The 13,809-nt window shown below is 54.3% G+C and overlaps 1 protein-coding gene across 3 annotated transcripts in view; it reads right to left on the reverse strand.

Moving 5' to 3' along the window:
• The window catches only part of ACER1 (alkaline ceramidase 1), a 13,321-nt gene extending 3,862 nt beyond the window's left edge, over positions 1-9,459 (reverse strand). Inside the window, exons 1-4 of one of the 3 annotated variants that reach the window (XM_057385800.1) lie at positions 9,145-9,459; positions 7,047-7,149; positions 641-755; positions 167-305 (exon numbers count right to left, since the gene is read on the reverse strand). In XM_057385800.1, the coding sequence (XP_057241783.1) occupies positions 167-305; positions 641-755; positions 7,047-7,139 (347 nt within the window). In that variant the 5' untranslated portion in view covers positions 7,140-7,149; positions 9,145-9,459. The other 2 variants (XM_057385802.1, XM_057385801.1) reach the window with 2 other exon arrangements.
• Positions 9,460-13,809: the final 4,350 nt, after the last annotated feature.

A 13,809-nucleotide genomic window follows, 5' to 3' on the forward strand; every position in this document is an offset into this window, starting at 1 on the left:
TCGATGGCAGTGTGATCTGTGGGTCACACACCTTGATGGCAGTGTGATCTGTGGGTCACACATCGATGGCAGTGTGATCTGTGGGTCACACATATTGATGGCAGTGTGATCTATGGGTCACACACCTCAGTGGCAGTGTCCCTGCACCGTGTCCCCGTGCTCATACCTGGTCTTGATGAACTTGGGGAAGAGAGACTGCGGGTACCAGAAGGAATAAGCCACAGCCAGTGTCCAGAGGATGGAGAGCTCATCCAAGAGCTGTCCCACGTAGCTCAGGGTCATGTGGAAGTACATGGAGAAGACACCTGCAAGGAGCAAGGACAGCTTGAGACGGCAAAACTTCATCCTCCCACAAGGCCTGGGAGGCCATTCCTGAAGGTACAGCATTCCTGAAGAGCAGGGCATGGACTCTGATGTTCAAGGAGACCTGAGTGAGTCAGTCCTCTCCAACCAGGGGGATTTACAGGGCTGGGAGCTGCATTTCCACAGCTGCCAGGACATGTTGGCTGCAGGGCTTCAAACAYACCTGACTGCTTGGTGGCCCACCCAAATTTTGTGCTTTGGCCACTGAGACCCTCCAAAGGGATCATGYTGGGTAATCTGCCAACCTGATTGTTCTTCCCACAGCTTTGGCACCCACCTACRAGGACGATCAGCCCCGAGATGAAGTAGAGGGGCATGGCCTTCTTCTGGCAGTACTGCCGGTTCAGGTACAGCAGCGTAGGGGACAGCACGAAGAAGCTCACATTGCTGATCTGGAAAACAAGGGGCAYACTCAGTTCATTGCACCATCCTGGGCAAGCCCCATCCCACCACGGGCTCAGTTTCTCTGTGTGTGAGGAGGATCCCGATCTCCGGTGGAAAGCCTCGTGTGGAAAGGGGTTGCTGTTGGCACAGGGAGAGGGCMGAGGCGTTTCTCAGGAAGCCAAGCTGGAACTGGAAAACAGGAATGGTGACTATTGCTGTGACAGCGATGGCTGAGACACCTCTACTCTCCCTCTGGGGCCAGCAAGCCCAGGATGAGCCCAGGATCACCCTTTTGGGTGATAATGGTTTGTTTTCAGCTGCCCAGTGTCTCCCAGCAGCTGCCAAACTCCCCCTACTGACAGCCCAAAACCACCAGGAGCTGCYTGGATGGCTCCTGACCCTCCTACCCAGCACTGATTACCCTGTGAGGGGTTAGAAGGGTGTGAGGAGCTCGGCCAGCACAGCCAGCCACGGTCAGCAAAACATCCTGAACTGGGAGTGGGTGTGGAGGGGAGCAGCAGACGAGCGGGACATGAGGAGCTGGGAACAGGCAGGGCACAGGTGACATCCTGTGGTGTCAGGTGTGGAGACACCTGGCCTGGGGAGGGGAGGTGTCCTGGACACTGCTAATTACATGAGATCATAAACCTCCTGTAAACACACCTGGCAAGGGAACACAGGGGAATTCTGCTGCTTTGATTTCCAGCTTGGCAAAATTCCTTCTTTGATGGACTTTGATTTGTCTGGGGTGGAGGGGATGGTGCTGGCATGGAGGGGATGGGTATGGGGTGGAGGGGATGGTTATGGGGTGGAGGGGATGGTTTTGTGGAGGAGGGAATGGTGCTGGGGTGGAGGGGATGGTTCTGGGATGGAGGGGAAGGTTCTGGAGAGGAGGGGATGGTGGAAGGGATGGTTTTGGGGAGGAGGGGATGGTCCCGGGTTGGAGGGGATGGTGCTGGGAAGGAATGGATGGTGCTGGGATGGAGGGGATGGTCCCGGGTTGGAGGGGATGCTGCTGGGGCTCAGTCTGTTGCTGCACTGTTTGAAGGTGCCAATGCTTCAGGAAGATGCTGATGGGCAAAATGTGGCAGCTGGGGAGGAGCAAAGTGCCCAAAGCCTGGACCTGTCTGCTGGGCCAGGCCCGCTCCACCCTGCAGCATGGGGGAGTGAAGTTTGAACTCATTTAATTACCCTCTGTGGGTTCTTACSCTGAGTTTTTCACCTGACTTTGCAAGCTCAGGGAAGGGATGTCACCGGGAAGCATGGCTTCGCCAGGGAAAATTGTTCGTGCTTGTGAAAGGTTGGGATTGTGGTGCTGCATTTACCTGCCAGACAGCTTTTGGGGCTCTGGAGCCATCTGCTGRAATGCCATTTGGCAAAGCACCAGGGTGACTTTCATCTCAGCCTCACAATCCTTTTCCTTTCATCTCCAGCTCAGTGCTGACCCAGACCCCGCTCCTGGAATTTGGCATCCGCAGCTGGAGCCTCCCCCCTTCAGCAGCACCAGGTAAACTGCAAAATTTACRCAAGCCCAAGTGCTGGGCTTGTGGCAGATCCTCTGGGATCTCAGTTTATGGTAACAGGGCTACAAATCACTGGGATGTTGTCATCTCTCTGGAACACACCCCCTCATATTCCAGAGGGAAACACAACTCACGCCTAATGTGAGGTCTCTATTCCCTTAAACACCGGAGATTAATCTTGATTTTCGCTAAGCCTTCYGTGACACAAGTTGATGCTCCCATTAGCGGCAGTTCTCAGGCCGAATGGATTAGTTTTCCATAGGATGGAGCCAAACCCAGTCCTATTCCCATTCCAGCCGTGAAAAGAGAAACGCTGCTCCCGCTGCACCCTCCAGGTCAAATAGTTYGGAAACGACCGAGAAATCAAACCGTGTGTTCAGGCAACAGCTATGCTTCAAACCTTTCTTTTTTTTCCCGTGAAATGATTGAGGAGGCTTTTGGAAGACAAGCAGGGATAGCAGGGAGAGGGAAAACGCTCGGGGAAAAGGCAGGAGAGTGCAAGTGGCAGCACGCACGGCAGCGTGAGGAAAGGAGGGAGAGCCGCGGATCGCTGCTGCGCCGGGCCTTGCGACAGTGTCATTAATTACATGATAGCTGTGTTATCACTTCATTAATTCGGGGCGAGATGTGCAAGATCAGATAGCAGAGGGGAGGGATAACCAGGGGAGCCGTGCCAATGGGGTCAGGGAGATAAGAAGGAGTCCTTGCAGAGCAGCCAAGCTTAGGGGACAGCTCCCACCCCCGTGGGGGACACGGGGTTTTCATCACTCGGCGGCTCCAAGCCCAGATTTGTAAATGCTGACTTTCTGTCTTCCCTSTAGGATGTGGCAAGCTCCGTCCCAAACACGGTTAGGAAGGATTAGCTCCCAGTACACCCATCAGGAAGCTTTTCTGGAGTTTTTTTCCCAAGCACAGCTTCTGTTTGTACCTCTCTGGTCACACTGGCCAGGAGGCACCAGCTCCCWGTGCCTGGGATGTCGGGGAGATAAGAGAACGGTGATAAGAGATGTGAGAGTCCCCAGCCTGTCCCACTCCCTAATGAATGTGAGTTATTGCTCCAGCTGCCTCAGCTGAGCCCAACTCTTTGCTTCTTTTCCTAGGAAAGGAGCGAGGCTGGGATCAGCAGCACGGCTCTCACCCTGTACAGTAATAGGATCATCGGGAAGACCCCAACTCCAGCCTGAGGAGGAGGGACAGARCCTTCACCTGTGACAGGTCAGATCAGTTTTTGATACAGATTGAGGCAGGAGATGCAGGTTTGAGCACAGCAACAAACCCGGGCTGCTCCTTGCTCCAGCAATTTTCTGCAGTGGAAGGAGATTCCTGCAGGACTCGTGGCAGGGAGCTCATTCACTGAAATTGAGCCAGCTTTAGTGACAGAGGAGCCCACAGTGCCAAAGACACAAGTGAACAGCTCTCCAGACCTGTGCAGCAAGTTCCTAAAGCCAGAGCTGTGTTGCAGGGGATGAGGCTGCRTGTCCTGACATGACCATGGAGGTGTTTTGGGGCAAGAAACAGCAGTTTGGGGGTGCTGCAGCGTGCTGGGCTGTGCTCCTGAGCTCAGCTTTCTGAGCAGGTGTGAGAACCATGGTATTAGTGAGAGTGTGAGGGGGCCAGGACACCCCACACAGCCCTGCCACTGTCACTGAGCCATTCTCTGGGTGCATCTGCACCTGCAGCTGAGCTTCTCTCACCATCCAACAAAACACCCAGGAGCTCTGGATGTGCAGCAGTGTCAGAGCTGCTGCAAAGAGATCCTACTGAGGATGTGCCTGTCGTTCCCAGCACCCCGGATCAGTCATTTCAGCCAAGAAACGAGGGTAGGGAGACAAGTCCCTGACTGATGACCCTCCTGGAGCACAAGACTGTCCTCCCCCGAGCAGCCAGCAGACAATAAATTTCTGGGTCACTGAGTCACTATAAACAGAGCTTTGTTGCTGAGCTGCATCCAGCCATGAGCCACCATGTATTATTAGGTACTTAAAGGTACTGTTTACATTCTTTTCTCATACCCTTGGTGCTTATTTCTAATAAAAAGCATCCAAGCCAAGCAGGCCTGAGAGAGCTTGGCTGGCACAGAGCAATCCCCAGCAGCACATTTGCTSCTGCTGGCACAGAAATGCTCCAGCCCCGGGCTGGGCTGGAAGGAGACATTGAAGAGGATGCTCTGTGAGGAAAGCTTGCTGATTTAGTGATCCAGGAGGCTGGGACAGGAGCTGGCTGCGTTCCCAGCCAGTCTAAAACGCTGGAAAATTGACACGGAGGTAAATATTGGTGTAATTAATTCAGGGCAGGCCCATAAGACTTGCTGCAGAGAGGCAGCAATCTGAATATGAGGAACAAATAAATGGGGAGAAGAAGGGGAGGAAATGCAGGATCACATCTGGGACAGTGCCCTCAGCCCCAGCTGGATCTGCAGGGATAATGGGGGACCTCAGCCTGGTGAGATTCCTGTAATCCACCCTTTAGGGCACATCACAGGGAGCCTGATCCTGTGGGAGATCCCAAAGCAGAAAGAGGGGCCCCTGTGCTGCTGCAGGGGGTGAGACCAGGCAGTGCCAGCTGAGAAAGGGACCCAGGCAGTGCCAGCCAAAGAAGGGACCCAGGCAATGCCAGCCAGGCTGTGCAGGATGAGGAAGGGACCCAGGCAGTGCCAGCCAGGCTGTGCAGGGTAAAGAAGGGGTGATGCCCATGCCAATGAGGCTCCTCTGGCCCTGTGCACGGTGCAGTCTGGGGGATGTTGGCAGATGCTCAGGTAACAGCAGATTYTAGGAGGGTTTGCTCCTCTGTCACCTCTTGACTGGACAGGAGGTCACAGGCCAGCCTGAGGCACGGCAGGGGGAGGTTCCTGCTGCTTTCTCTGCAGGGGAATCACAGCCTAAAACAGAATTGGTTCCCTCTCTTTCTGCACAGGGACTCTGCTGATCTGAGCCTGGCAAAAAGGACATCAGTGCAGAGATCATAAAAACTCTTTCTCTACTGGGGAAGAGGTGCCCAGTGTTCTATAGAGGAGAACAAGGGCAAGTCCAACCACTGGAAAAAAATCCTGCAGGATTTGCTTGTCCACATCCTTCTGTCCCTCAGCATCAGACTCATTTTTACCTGCATGGAAACATCCTTTGGAGAGGTTTTCCCCTCCTGGAGGAAAGCTGTGCCTGAGTCCCACACAGTGGAAATTCATCCAACAAGCCCAGCGGGGTGATATGTAAACCTGGGAGATGGCTGGAATCCATCCAGAACTGGGCACCTAAGTGAGATTTTCAGGAGTAGCCACAGGATTTAGAAACCTGTGCCACAAAATGACCCAGGCAGCTGTGAGTTAATATTTTGTGGGAATTAGAGGGCCTGCAGGAGATAGCCACACCAACTGGTGTCCAGCACAGCAGTCAGGCACAGAAGGGCTTTTGAAGAGCTCCTGAGATAGCTGTTGGTGTGATAAGGATTCTGAGCCACTTTGCCAGTCTGAGCTGTATCTCAGCTCCAGACACGTTTCAGAAATGCTGCCTGATGTACCAAATGAGGACATGGGGAGCGTTTATCTCCTGGGAGGAATTCACACCAAAACCTTCACTTTCAGTCTTCCTGCTCTTGGTGGAATCAACCCCTCTCCCAAACACAGAGGCTTTGGACACTTCCAGCTGCACTTAGAACGCTTTGGRTTGGAAAAATCCTCTCATTCCACTSCCTGCCACATGCAGGGACACCTTCCCCTCCACCAGGCTGCTCCAAAYCCTGAGATCTGAGATGCTGATGTGAGTTTTTGGGTGATTTCTGTATCCCCTTGCTCGTGAAGCCCTGCTCTGCACCTCTGAGCCCATGCAGCAGCAGCAGCAAACAACTAACAGCACAAAACACCCGGCTGGGTGCCCCAGGGAAGCAGGATTTGGTCTGGCCTGGCAAATCTCGCTTTGTTGAGTGCCTCAAAGAGCGGTGACTACACAMAGCCCCCTCCTCTGAGACCCTGGCTGGGTAATTAGAGCCCGCAGTACTCAGGCTGGGGAATTATCGTCATTACAGGTAATTTATTAAAAGCAGGAAATACTTAAAAAAAAAAAAAAAAAAGAGGAAGAGCCATTTCCATGAGAACAAGAACTGCTAGTGTTAGACGGCAATTGCCGAAAGTTGTAAACAAGACGTGTGGAAGGCTGTAAATCCACATGCCTCACACCCCGGTGAGCCTTTAATTGCTCTGAGGGCGCAGGACGTGCTTGGAGAAGCGCTTATCTCAGCCCTCTGCAGTCAGACGGGGATGCTCCAGCCGAGGAGCTGGCACCGGGAGCAGCCGGAGCGATAAAGGATCGCAGGAGGTGAAAATGCCTCCTGCACCGGCTTTCCCCTGCGCCCAGTTCCGGATTCCCAGCCTGCCTGACACGGTTCATGGAAGTGCTGCCTCTCGCTTTGCCACTCCTGGAGGTTGAGTTGGAATATGTGAGCCCTGTGTGGGACTTAGCCTGGCTGGCAGCGGAGCTGCAGGACTGGTATAACAGGATCTCACAGATCTGGGCTGCGAAGGAGCTCTGACAGAGTTTTTTCACTGGGAATCAACCCCACACACGCAACTGAAGCACCCCCGACCCCAGCACGTTTGGGGAGCGACAAAAAATCCCGGGATTTACCTGAAGCTCAGAAAACGCTCCCCATACCAGCACCCTCCATCACCAGGAAGTTCAAAGGAGTGAGGAGGAGGAAAGAGAACAGGGATGTCCCGTCCTGTCTGGATCCCAAAAGCAGCTCCTGGGTGCCTGGAGCCGGCCCCAGCCTCCCTCAGCCACTCACGGTGTTGTAGTACTCGGCGATCACCGCCGAGCGCACGAAGTTGCTCTCACACCAATCCACCTCGGCGCTCTGGTAGGAAAATATGCTCGGCATGGTCGGGCACCTTGGGAAAGAGGATAGGAGAAGGTTAGGGGTGTGCACGGGGAAGGAGAAGCATGCACACCCAAAGGGAACCCCTCTCCTGGTGCCCACCAGCCCAGCACTGCGCCTTACCCGGCTACCAAGGGCTCATCCTCTTCCCACCACACATCCTACTGTGAATATCTCCTCTCTCTCACRATGCAGGAGCTGCAAATCACCTCAGAAAATGCTTTTGGGCTCTGAGGATGGTCACCAACCCACGGCATCAACATCTCCCGTCAGGTGCCGTTGCTGCCACTCGGCGCTTYCCCATTTCAGCCCAGTCCTTGTCACCCCGTCTTCTCCCTTCTCTTCACTTTCTTTATGACTCAGATCTTCCAGCCAGGAGGACTTCCCTGCACTCCCTGAGTTCCCTCTGGGGAGTGACAACCCTACAGAGGTTGGTGCTCATTGGCTCTGTTYTCCAGAGTTGCTCCTCAGCATCTTCCTGAGGTTGGAATGCGGTTGAAAGGAGCTCAGCCCCGGAGCACAGCCTGGACCCCGGGCATTGCCCCAGTCCTGAGGCACCCAGAAAAGCCTCTGGGAGGTGCCTCTTCACTTTGGATTTCATTTCACTCAGAGTGCACTCCCAGGTAATCTCCATCCTGGAAGGGATCGGAGTTTCACGCCTCCAGTGGGTTCTCCACTGCYAGACCCCACCTTTGGTAGTGGCAGAAGATGCAGCTACAAATGAGATTCTAAAAAAAACCCCAAATCTAACTTTCTGCCTGTTTTTCCCCGTGTTAAAGACTTTCCTGCCCTCATAATTCTCAGCACTCTGTCATTAATTTGAAAAATCAAAAGTTCTGATCCTATTTTGATCAGAAGTTTCCTATTTGGCATCTTTTCTTTCAGATCCTCGAGACTTTGGAGCTATTTTTGAAGATGTGTGCCAACCTTAGAGGCATTTGGAAGCACTCCAAACCCACAGTAGCTGGGTTTTTGGTACAAAACAGACACAGAAATTCCCCAGAGCTGAGCAGTTCAGTCCCTGGATGCAGCGTGGGACTGACCCGTCTGGCTGTGCTGCTCCAGCCCTGCAGAGCCAGCAGCTTTGGGTGACACCAAACAGGTGACACTGAGGTGACACCGCTTCAGTGGCATCTCTGAGCTGCCGAGGCACCGGTGGAAATCAGATTTCTTTGCTTTCGTTTGAAAATCTTTTCAGCTCTAATGCAGGGAAGGGAAGCTGATCTCAAACCCACTGACCTTGAGGAGAAACTGAGTGGGGTGAGCTGAGCCACTGTGGGGTGCAGTGGGGTGAGCTGAGCCACTGTGGGGTGCAGTGGGGTGAGCTGAGCCACTGTGGGGTGCAGTGGGGTGAGCTGAGCCACTGTGGGGTGCAATGGGTGTGCAGTGGGGTGAGCTGAGCCACTGTGGGGTGCAACAGGAGTGCAGTGGGGTGAGCTGAGCCACTGTGGGGTGCAGTGGGTCTGCAGTGGGATGAGCTGAGCCACCGTGGCATGCCAGCAGATCTGCAGTGGGGTGATGCTCCCACGGCTTCCTCTGCCTCCCTCCCCGAGCAGTTCAAAGGGACAAAACCCAGGAGAATGACACCAACACAAATGAGCTCTTCTGCAGCTCCTGCTCTGATCACCCTCACCATCTCGAGGGTGAACCTGTGCTGTTCCCTCACAACTGCAACTCAGCCATGGCCTCTCCTTACTCAGGGCTGGGTGGCTCCCAGAGCAGCTGGGATCACAGCCACGGCAGGAAAATAAAGCAGGTGGCAGCCAGAAGTGTTTGAGGGCTGGCTCTTCGTGCTCTTGGGTTTCYATGTGCTCCTTCCCACCACAGGGAACCCTCCTCTCATCCCTCCTCACTTCTACAGTGATGCAAAGTGAGAAAAGACTCAGACCCAGGATGGCTGAAGAGATGGTGAAGGGATGGAGAAGCAGAAGAAGAAGAAGGAGGAGGAAAAGAAAAATGGAAGCAGTGATGGAGCACTCAGCTGCTGGTGTCTCCTAGCCTGGCTTACCTGTGATCTCTGGATGGACCAGCACCACTTCCCCACGCTCCTGGAGCTCCAAGGTTTCCAGCAAAGCCGGAGCAGCAACCTGCCCTGCCGCTCTAGCTCCRAAGGAGTGCCCTCGGTGTGAGCTCACCGCCGGCAGCCGCCAGAAAATCCCCTCGCTCCGTCCCTAAGTCAGCCTTTGGGATGGGACAGGAGCCATGTGCACCCTCCAGGCAAAGCTGGGCCCCCACAGGAAACATCTTGGCTGGAGGGCTTTATATCCGTGGCCCCAGATGGGCAGGGGCAAGGAGGCAGGGCAGGGAAGCGTGAGCTGGAAGGGTTGGAAGAGCKGGGTGGAAATGCAGCCTGAAATCATCCGAGTGCCCCCGGGGCAGCTTCCCAGCGCAGGCGCACCCAGCCCTGGCTCTGYTTCTCCCAGGGGAGGGAACATCCACCCAACCTCCCTTGCACGTGGAGAAAACCCAGAGCAGTCATTCCCACCAAAAATTGCAGAGCAAGGTGATGCTGCCTCTTTCAGGATTTAAGTTCAAGCCACTTCTTGATTTTTCCTCTATGTTTTATTATAAAACAAATTATTGTTATCAAATCTCACTTCTTTCAGCCAGTTTATCTTGTTTTTTAGTGAAAAGAACTATCTGAACAGGACACCTTTGGGTGACTGCTTTGCAAATRTTTTCCTCCTGCGCCTCATTCAAGCGTTCCAGAAATTTGGCAGCAATTGAACTTTTCCCCCCAAAACAACATTTTTTTTCCCTCCGTGTAGAGGTGAGAGAAATATGTTGTTTTCTTAACCATGAAACTTATTATTTGGTCAGGGCTTCCTGGTGGAGCAGGAGAGGTACCAGAGGCTGGGTGAGACCAAGCTCCAAAGTGTTTCTGTGTTTCCTGAAGAATTGGGAGAGTTTGCCATGGGGAGAAGCTCTTGAGCTGGGTTTACAAAAGCCTCCCAAATCCCCCTGGCTTTGGAAATGAGGGTAATTAAACCCTGAAGCAGTAGTTGGTGTTGCACCACGGTGGAGCCTCCGTTACATGGCACTGAGTCCGGGCTGGGCATCCTTCTAGGGAGCAGAGGATGCGAGGGGATCCCAGAGAGCTGCTCCCACCCATGGGTGCTGACAGAGTCTGGGGTGGATTTCCTTTTTATTCACTTCAAATGATTCCAATTTTATTCACTTCAAATGGACTCTGCAAGCAGGAGAGCAGTCCCCAGTTCCACAGGGAATGGGAATGACTCTTTGTCAGGAGGAAGCAGTGACCTGCCCATCCCACTGGGAATGTGGTTTGGGAATAAGAACCCACACATGTTGTGATGTGATGGCTGCTCTGTGTGAAAATCTTGAAAAGAATGAGCTTTCCCACCCCAAAATCTCCGTCATCCTGGGGATGAGCAAAGTGTCCAAGCATCCCTGGTACATCCTGTGCRGGTAAATAACTGGGGAGGGTGTCAGGGATCTGCAGCTCCCCTGATTCATCAATAAGTGAGCTTGGTTTCCTGCTGAGTCCTCCTTCCCAGCTCCTGCTAATGTTTACATCCTCCTGCCTGTGGTCAGAAGGGATGGGATCCTGGGGATGCTGGRGATGCTGGGGATGGTGACATGGGGCTGGGTTGGGGACAGGAAGGTGCCCAGGGAGCACAGGGTGAGAGTTACACAGAGAGTCCCCAGTGCTGGCACTGCTGAGCCCCAACTCCCACCATGGGGGCAGTTTGGGCTCCTCAGGACAATGAGGACATTGAGGAGCTTGTCCAGGGATGGGAATGGAGCTGGGGAAGGGTCTGGAGCACCTCAGGAGAGGCTGAGAGAGCTGGGAAAGGGGCTCAGCCTGGAGCAAAGGGGGATCAGGGGGGACCTTGTGGATCTGCACAACTCCCTGACAGGAGGGGGCAGCCGGGGGGGTCGGGCTCTGCCCCAGGGAACAGGGACAGGAGGAGAGGGAACGGCCATAAATTGCTCCAGGGGAGTTTAGATTGGAAATGARAGACTTTTTATTCACAGAAAGGGTTGTGATGAATTGGAATGGGCTGCCCAGGGCAGTGGTRRAGTCCCCACCCCTGGAGGTGCTCAGAAGCAGCGGGGATGTGACACTTGGGTACAGGGGTGACAAATACAGTGGCAGGGCTGGCTGATGGTTGGACTTGATGATTTTAAAGTTCTTTTCCAGCCTTAAGGACTCTGTGATTCAAACCCTCCCTGCATTTGAAATTTCCTTTTCTCAAAGCTTTCCTCAAATCCTCACCCCCTTGCTGAGCCCTGCTGCCTCCTCTCCACCTTTCTCCTCTCACGAGACATCTCAGCTGAGCCCTGTGAAGGTCAGGGACATGTGGCACCCCTGTCCCCTCAGCTGGTCCCTTCTCCCTGGCACYGATGCCCTCTGGCAGCACCGCACACCCCAGGCAATGTCCCGGCTTTCGTGACACGGGACAGGGATTAACCTGGAATTAATCCTGACCCAATTGCCTCTCTTTTCCCCCTGCTGTGTTCTGAGGCACTTCTGTGCTGGTACCACCAGAAACGGGGACGTGGGCACTGTGGCAGCTGAGTTTGGGACAATTCAGGTGGTTAACTCGAGGCTGGTCCTGCCTGCTTCGTCCTGTGGCACCTTGGATGGAGCTTTCCATGACCCCATTCCCACCCCAAAATCCCCAGAATCTCAAAATTCCAGGGTATTTCCATGACCCCATTCCCACCCGAAAATCCCACAGAATCCAAGACCCCATTCCCGCCCCAAAATCCCAGAATTCCAAAATCCTAAAATTCCATGCTGGATGTTCCCATGGCCCCATTCCTACCCCAAAAATCCCAAAATCCCAAAATTCCAAGATGGGCATTCCCATGACCCCATTCCCACCCCAAAAGCCCAATATTCCAAAATTCTGGGACAGGCATTCCCACGATCCCATTTTTATCCCAACTGCTGCCGCTGAGGGATTTTTTAAAATTATTTTTTTTTTTTTTAAAGAGACACCAATTACTGCAGCTGCAGTTCAGGGCTGCGGGTCTTTATTTATGGCCTCGGCTGCTGCAAGACCATGGCTGTGGGCACAGAGGGGCAGCAGGAGGATGAGGAGGATGAGGAGGATGAGGAGGATGAGGAGGATGAGGAGGGAGCCCTGGCACCCCGAGGGGCAGCAGGAGGATGAGGAAGGAGCACTGGCACCCCGAGGGGCAGCAGGAGGATGAGGAAGATGAGGAGGGAGCGCTGGCATCCCGAGGGGCAGCAGGAGGATGAGGAGGATGAGGAGGGAGCGCTGGCATCCCGCGTTGTTGCGCTGCTGTTGGCTCAGCACGGCTGAGTCAGAGCCCTGGGGGTGATGGAGACAAATGACTCCGCTCCATTCTCACAGCCTGGGCGAGTCAGGAAGGGAATTTGGCRTTTTGGCTCCTGGCTGCCCCTGCTGCACCACCCCGGAGCCGCCTGGACCGGCTCCATCCCAGCRCCATCCTCAGTTTTTGGTAGCCCARCTCCAGCAGGCTGCAATTTCCTGCTTCCAGCTACAAAAACAAAAGCAGGTGACCTGCGAGCCTTGCTGACAGTCGGATAATCCCTGCCACTCATGGCTCCACAGCGCAGGAATCTGCCCTCTGCCTGGCTGGGAACAGGACAGCTTTAGAGGACAACTTTAGCAGCGTTTGCTTGGGAGGAAATCACACGAGCGGTGGGAGATGTGTGATGCGCTTTTCTCAGCCAGATTCACCTCCATCTCTACCATGAAACCCCTCAGCAGCAATACACCTGCTCCTGCTCCYTTCTGCAGAGCTGAAAATATCTCTRTTTTCTCACCAGGCAGGGCAGGGGCTCCAGGCAACCAAAAAAACCCCCAGCAGCAGCAGCAGCGGCAGCAAAACCAGGCGCACCCCACGCGAGGTGTGGCTCCCGAGCCTCTCCAGTGCCTGAAACTCCTGCTCTGTGCAACACCTTGTGCAAGCCAGCCCCCACAGGGACACRGCACAAGCCTTGTCAGGCCCCACAGGGCCGGTCTCGGGGTCCAGGAGAGATTCCCCAGCCATCCCTCAGCGCTGAGCAATCTCCCAGGCAGCCCATTATCTCCGCTGCGGGCAGGGTGCCACAGCAGCAGCCCGGGAGGAGTTGTCAATCCCAGCACCCYGGGCTGGTTTTGAAACCCAGGCGAATGCTGTAATTGCTGCTGGTGACAGCAAGAACAGGACTCGTCAAAGGRCGTTCTGCCAGCGCTGTCAGCTGTCCTGTGCTCCTCCAGGAGAGGCTTCGGCTCACGGAGCTCACGGGGAGCTGCTGGGGCTGCACAGACTCCCCCATTCTCCCCTTGTTGTGGATGGAAATACCTAAATCAGGAGGGAGAAAAATMACCTTTGTTCCTGGCCATGCACAGCACAACCCGGCCTTTCTCAATCAGGGCTGCCCAGAGTCCAGAAGGTTTTGGATCTGGAAGCCTCCAGGGAGGTTCCTTTTGCCAAAACAAACCTCTGCACCCAACCCTAATTTCATAAAATCCAAAAAGAATTTGATTTGGGGGCACCTTAAAGCTTTTTCCATGGAGGAATTTCTCCCAATACCCAATGTGAACCTCCCCTGGTGCAGTTTGATGGGCAAGCAGGTGTCTGATGGGCCAATGGGCCATGGRCAGGGATACCTTCCACTACCCCAGGTTGCTCCTGCCCTTAAACAATTCCCCAATTCTCCCCTGTTGTG

Source organism: Malurus melanocephalus, unplaced genomic scaffold (assembly GCF_030028575.1).
Source record: "Malurus melanocephalus ecotype Western Australia unplaced genomic scaffold, MMel_1.1 scaffold_869, whole genome shotgun sequence".
Classification (NCBI taxonomy): domain Eukaryota; kingdom Metazoa; phylum Chordata; class Aves; order Passeriformes; family Maluridae; genus Malurus; species Malurus melanocephalus.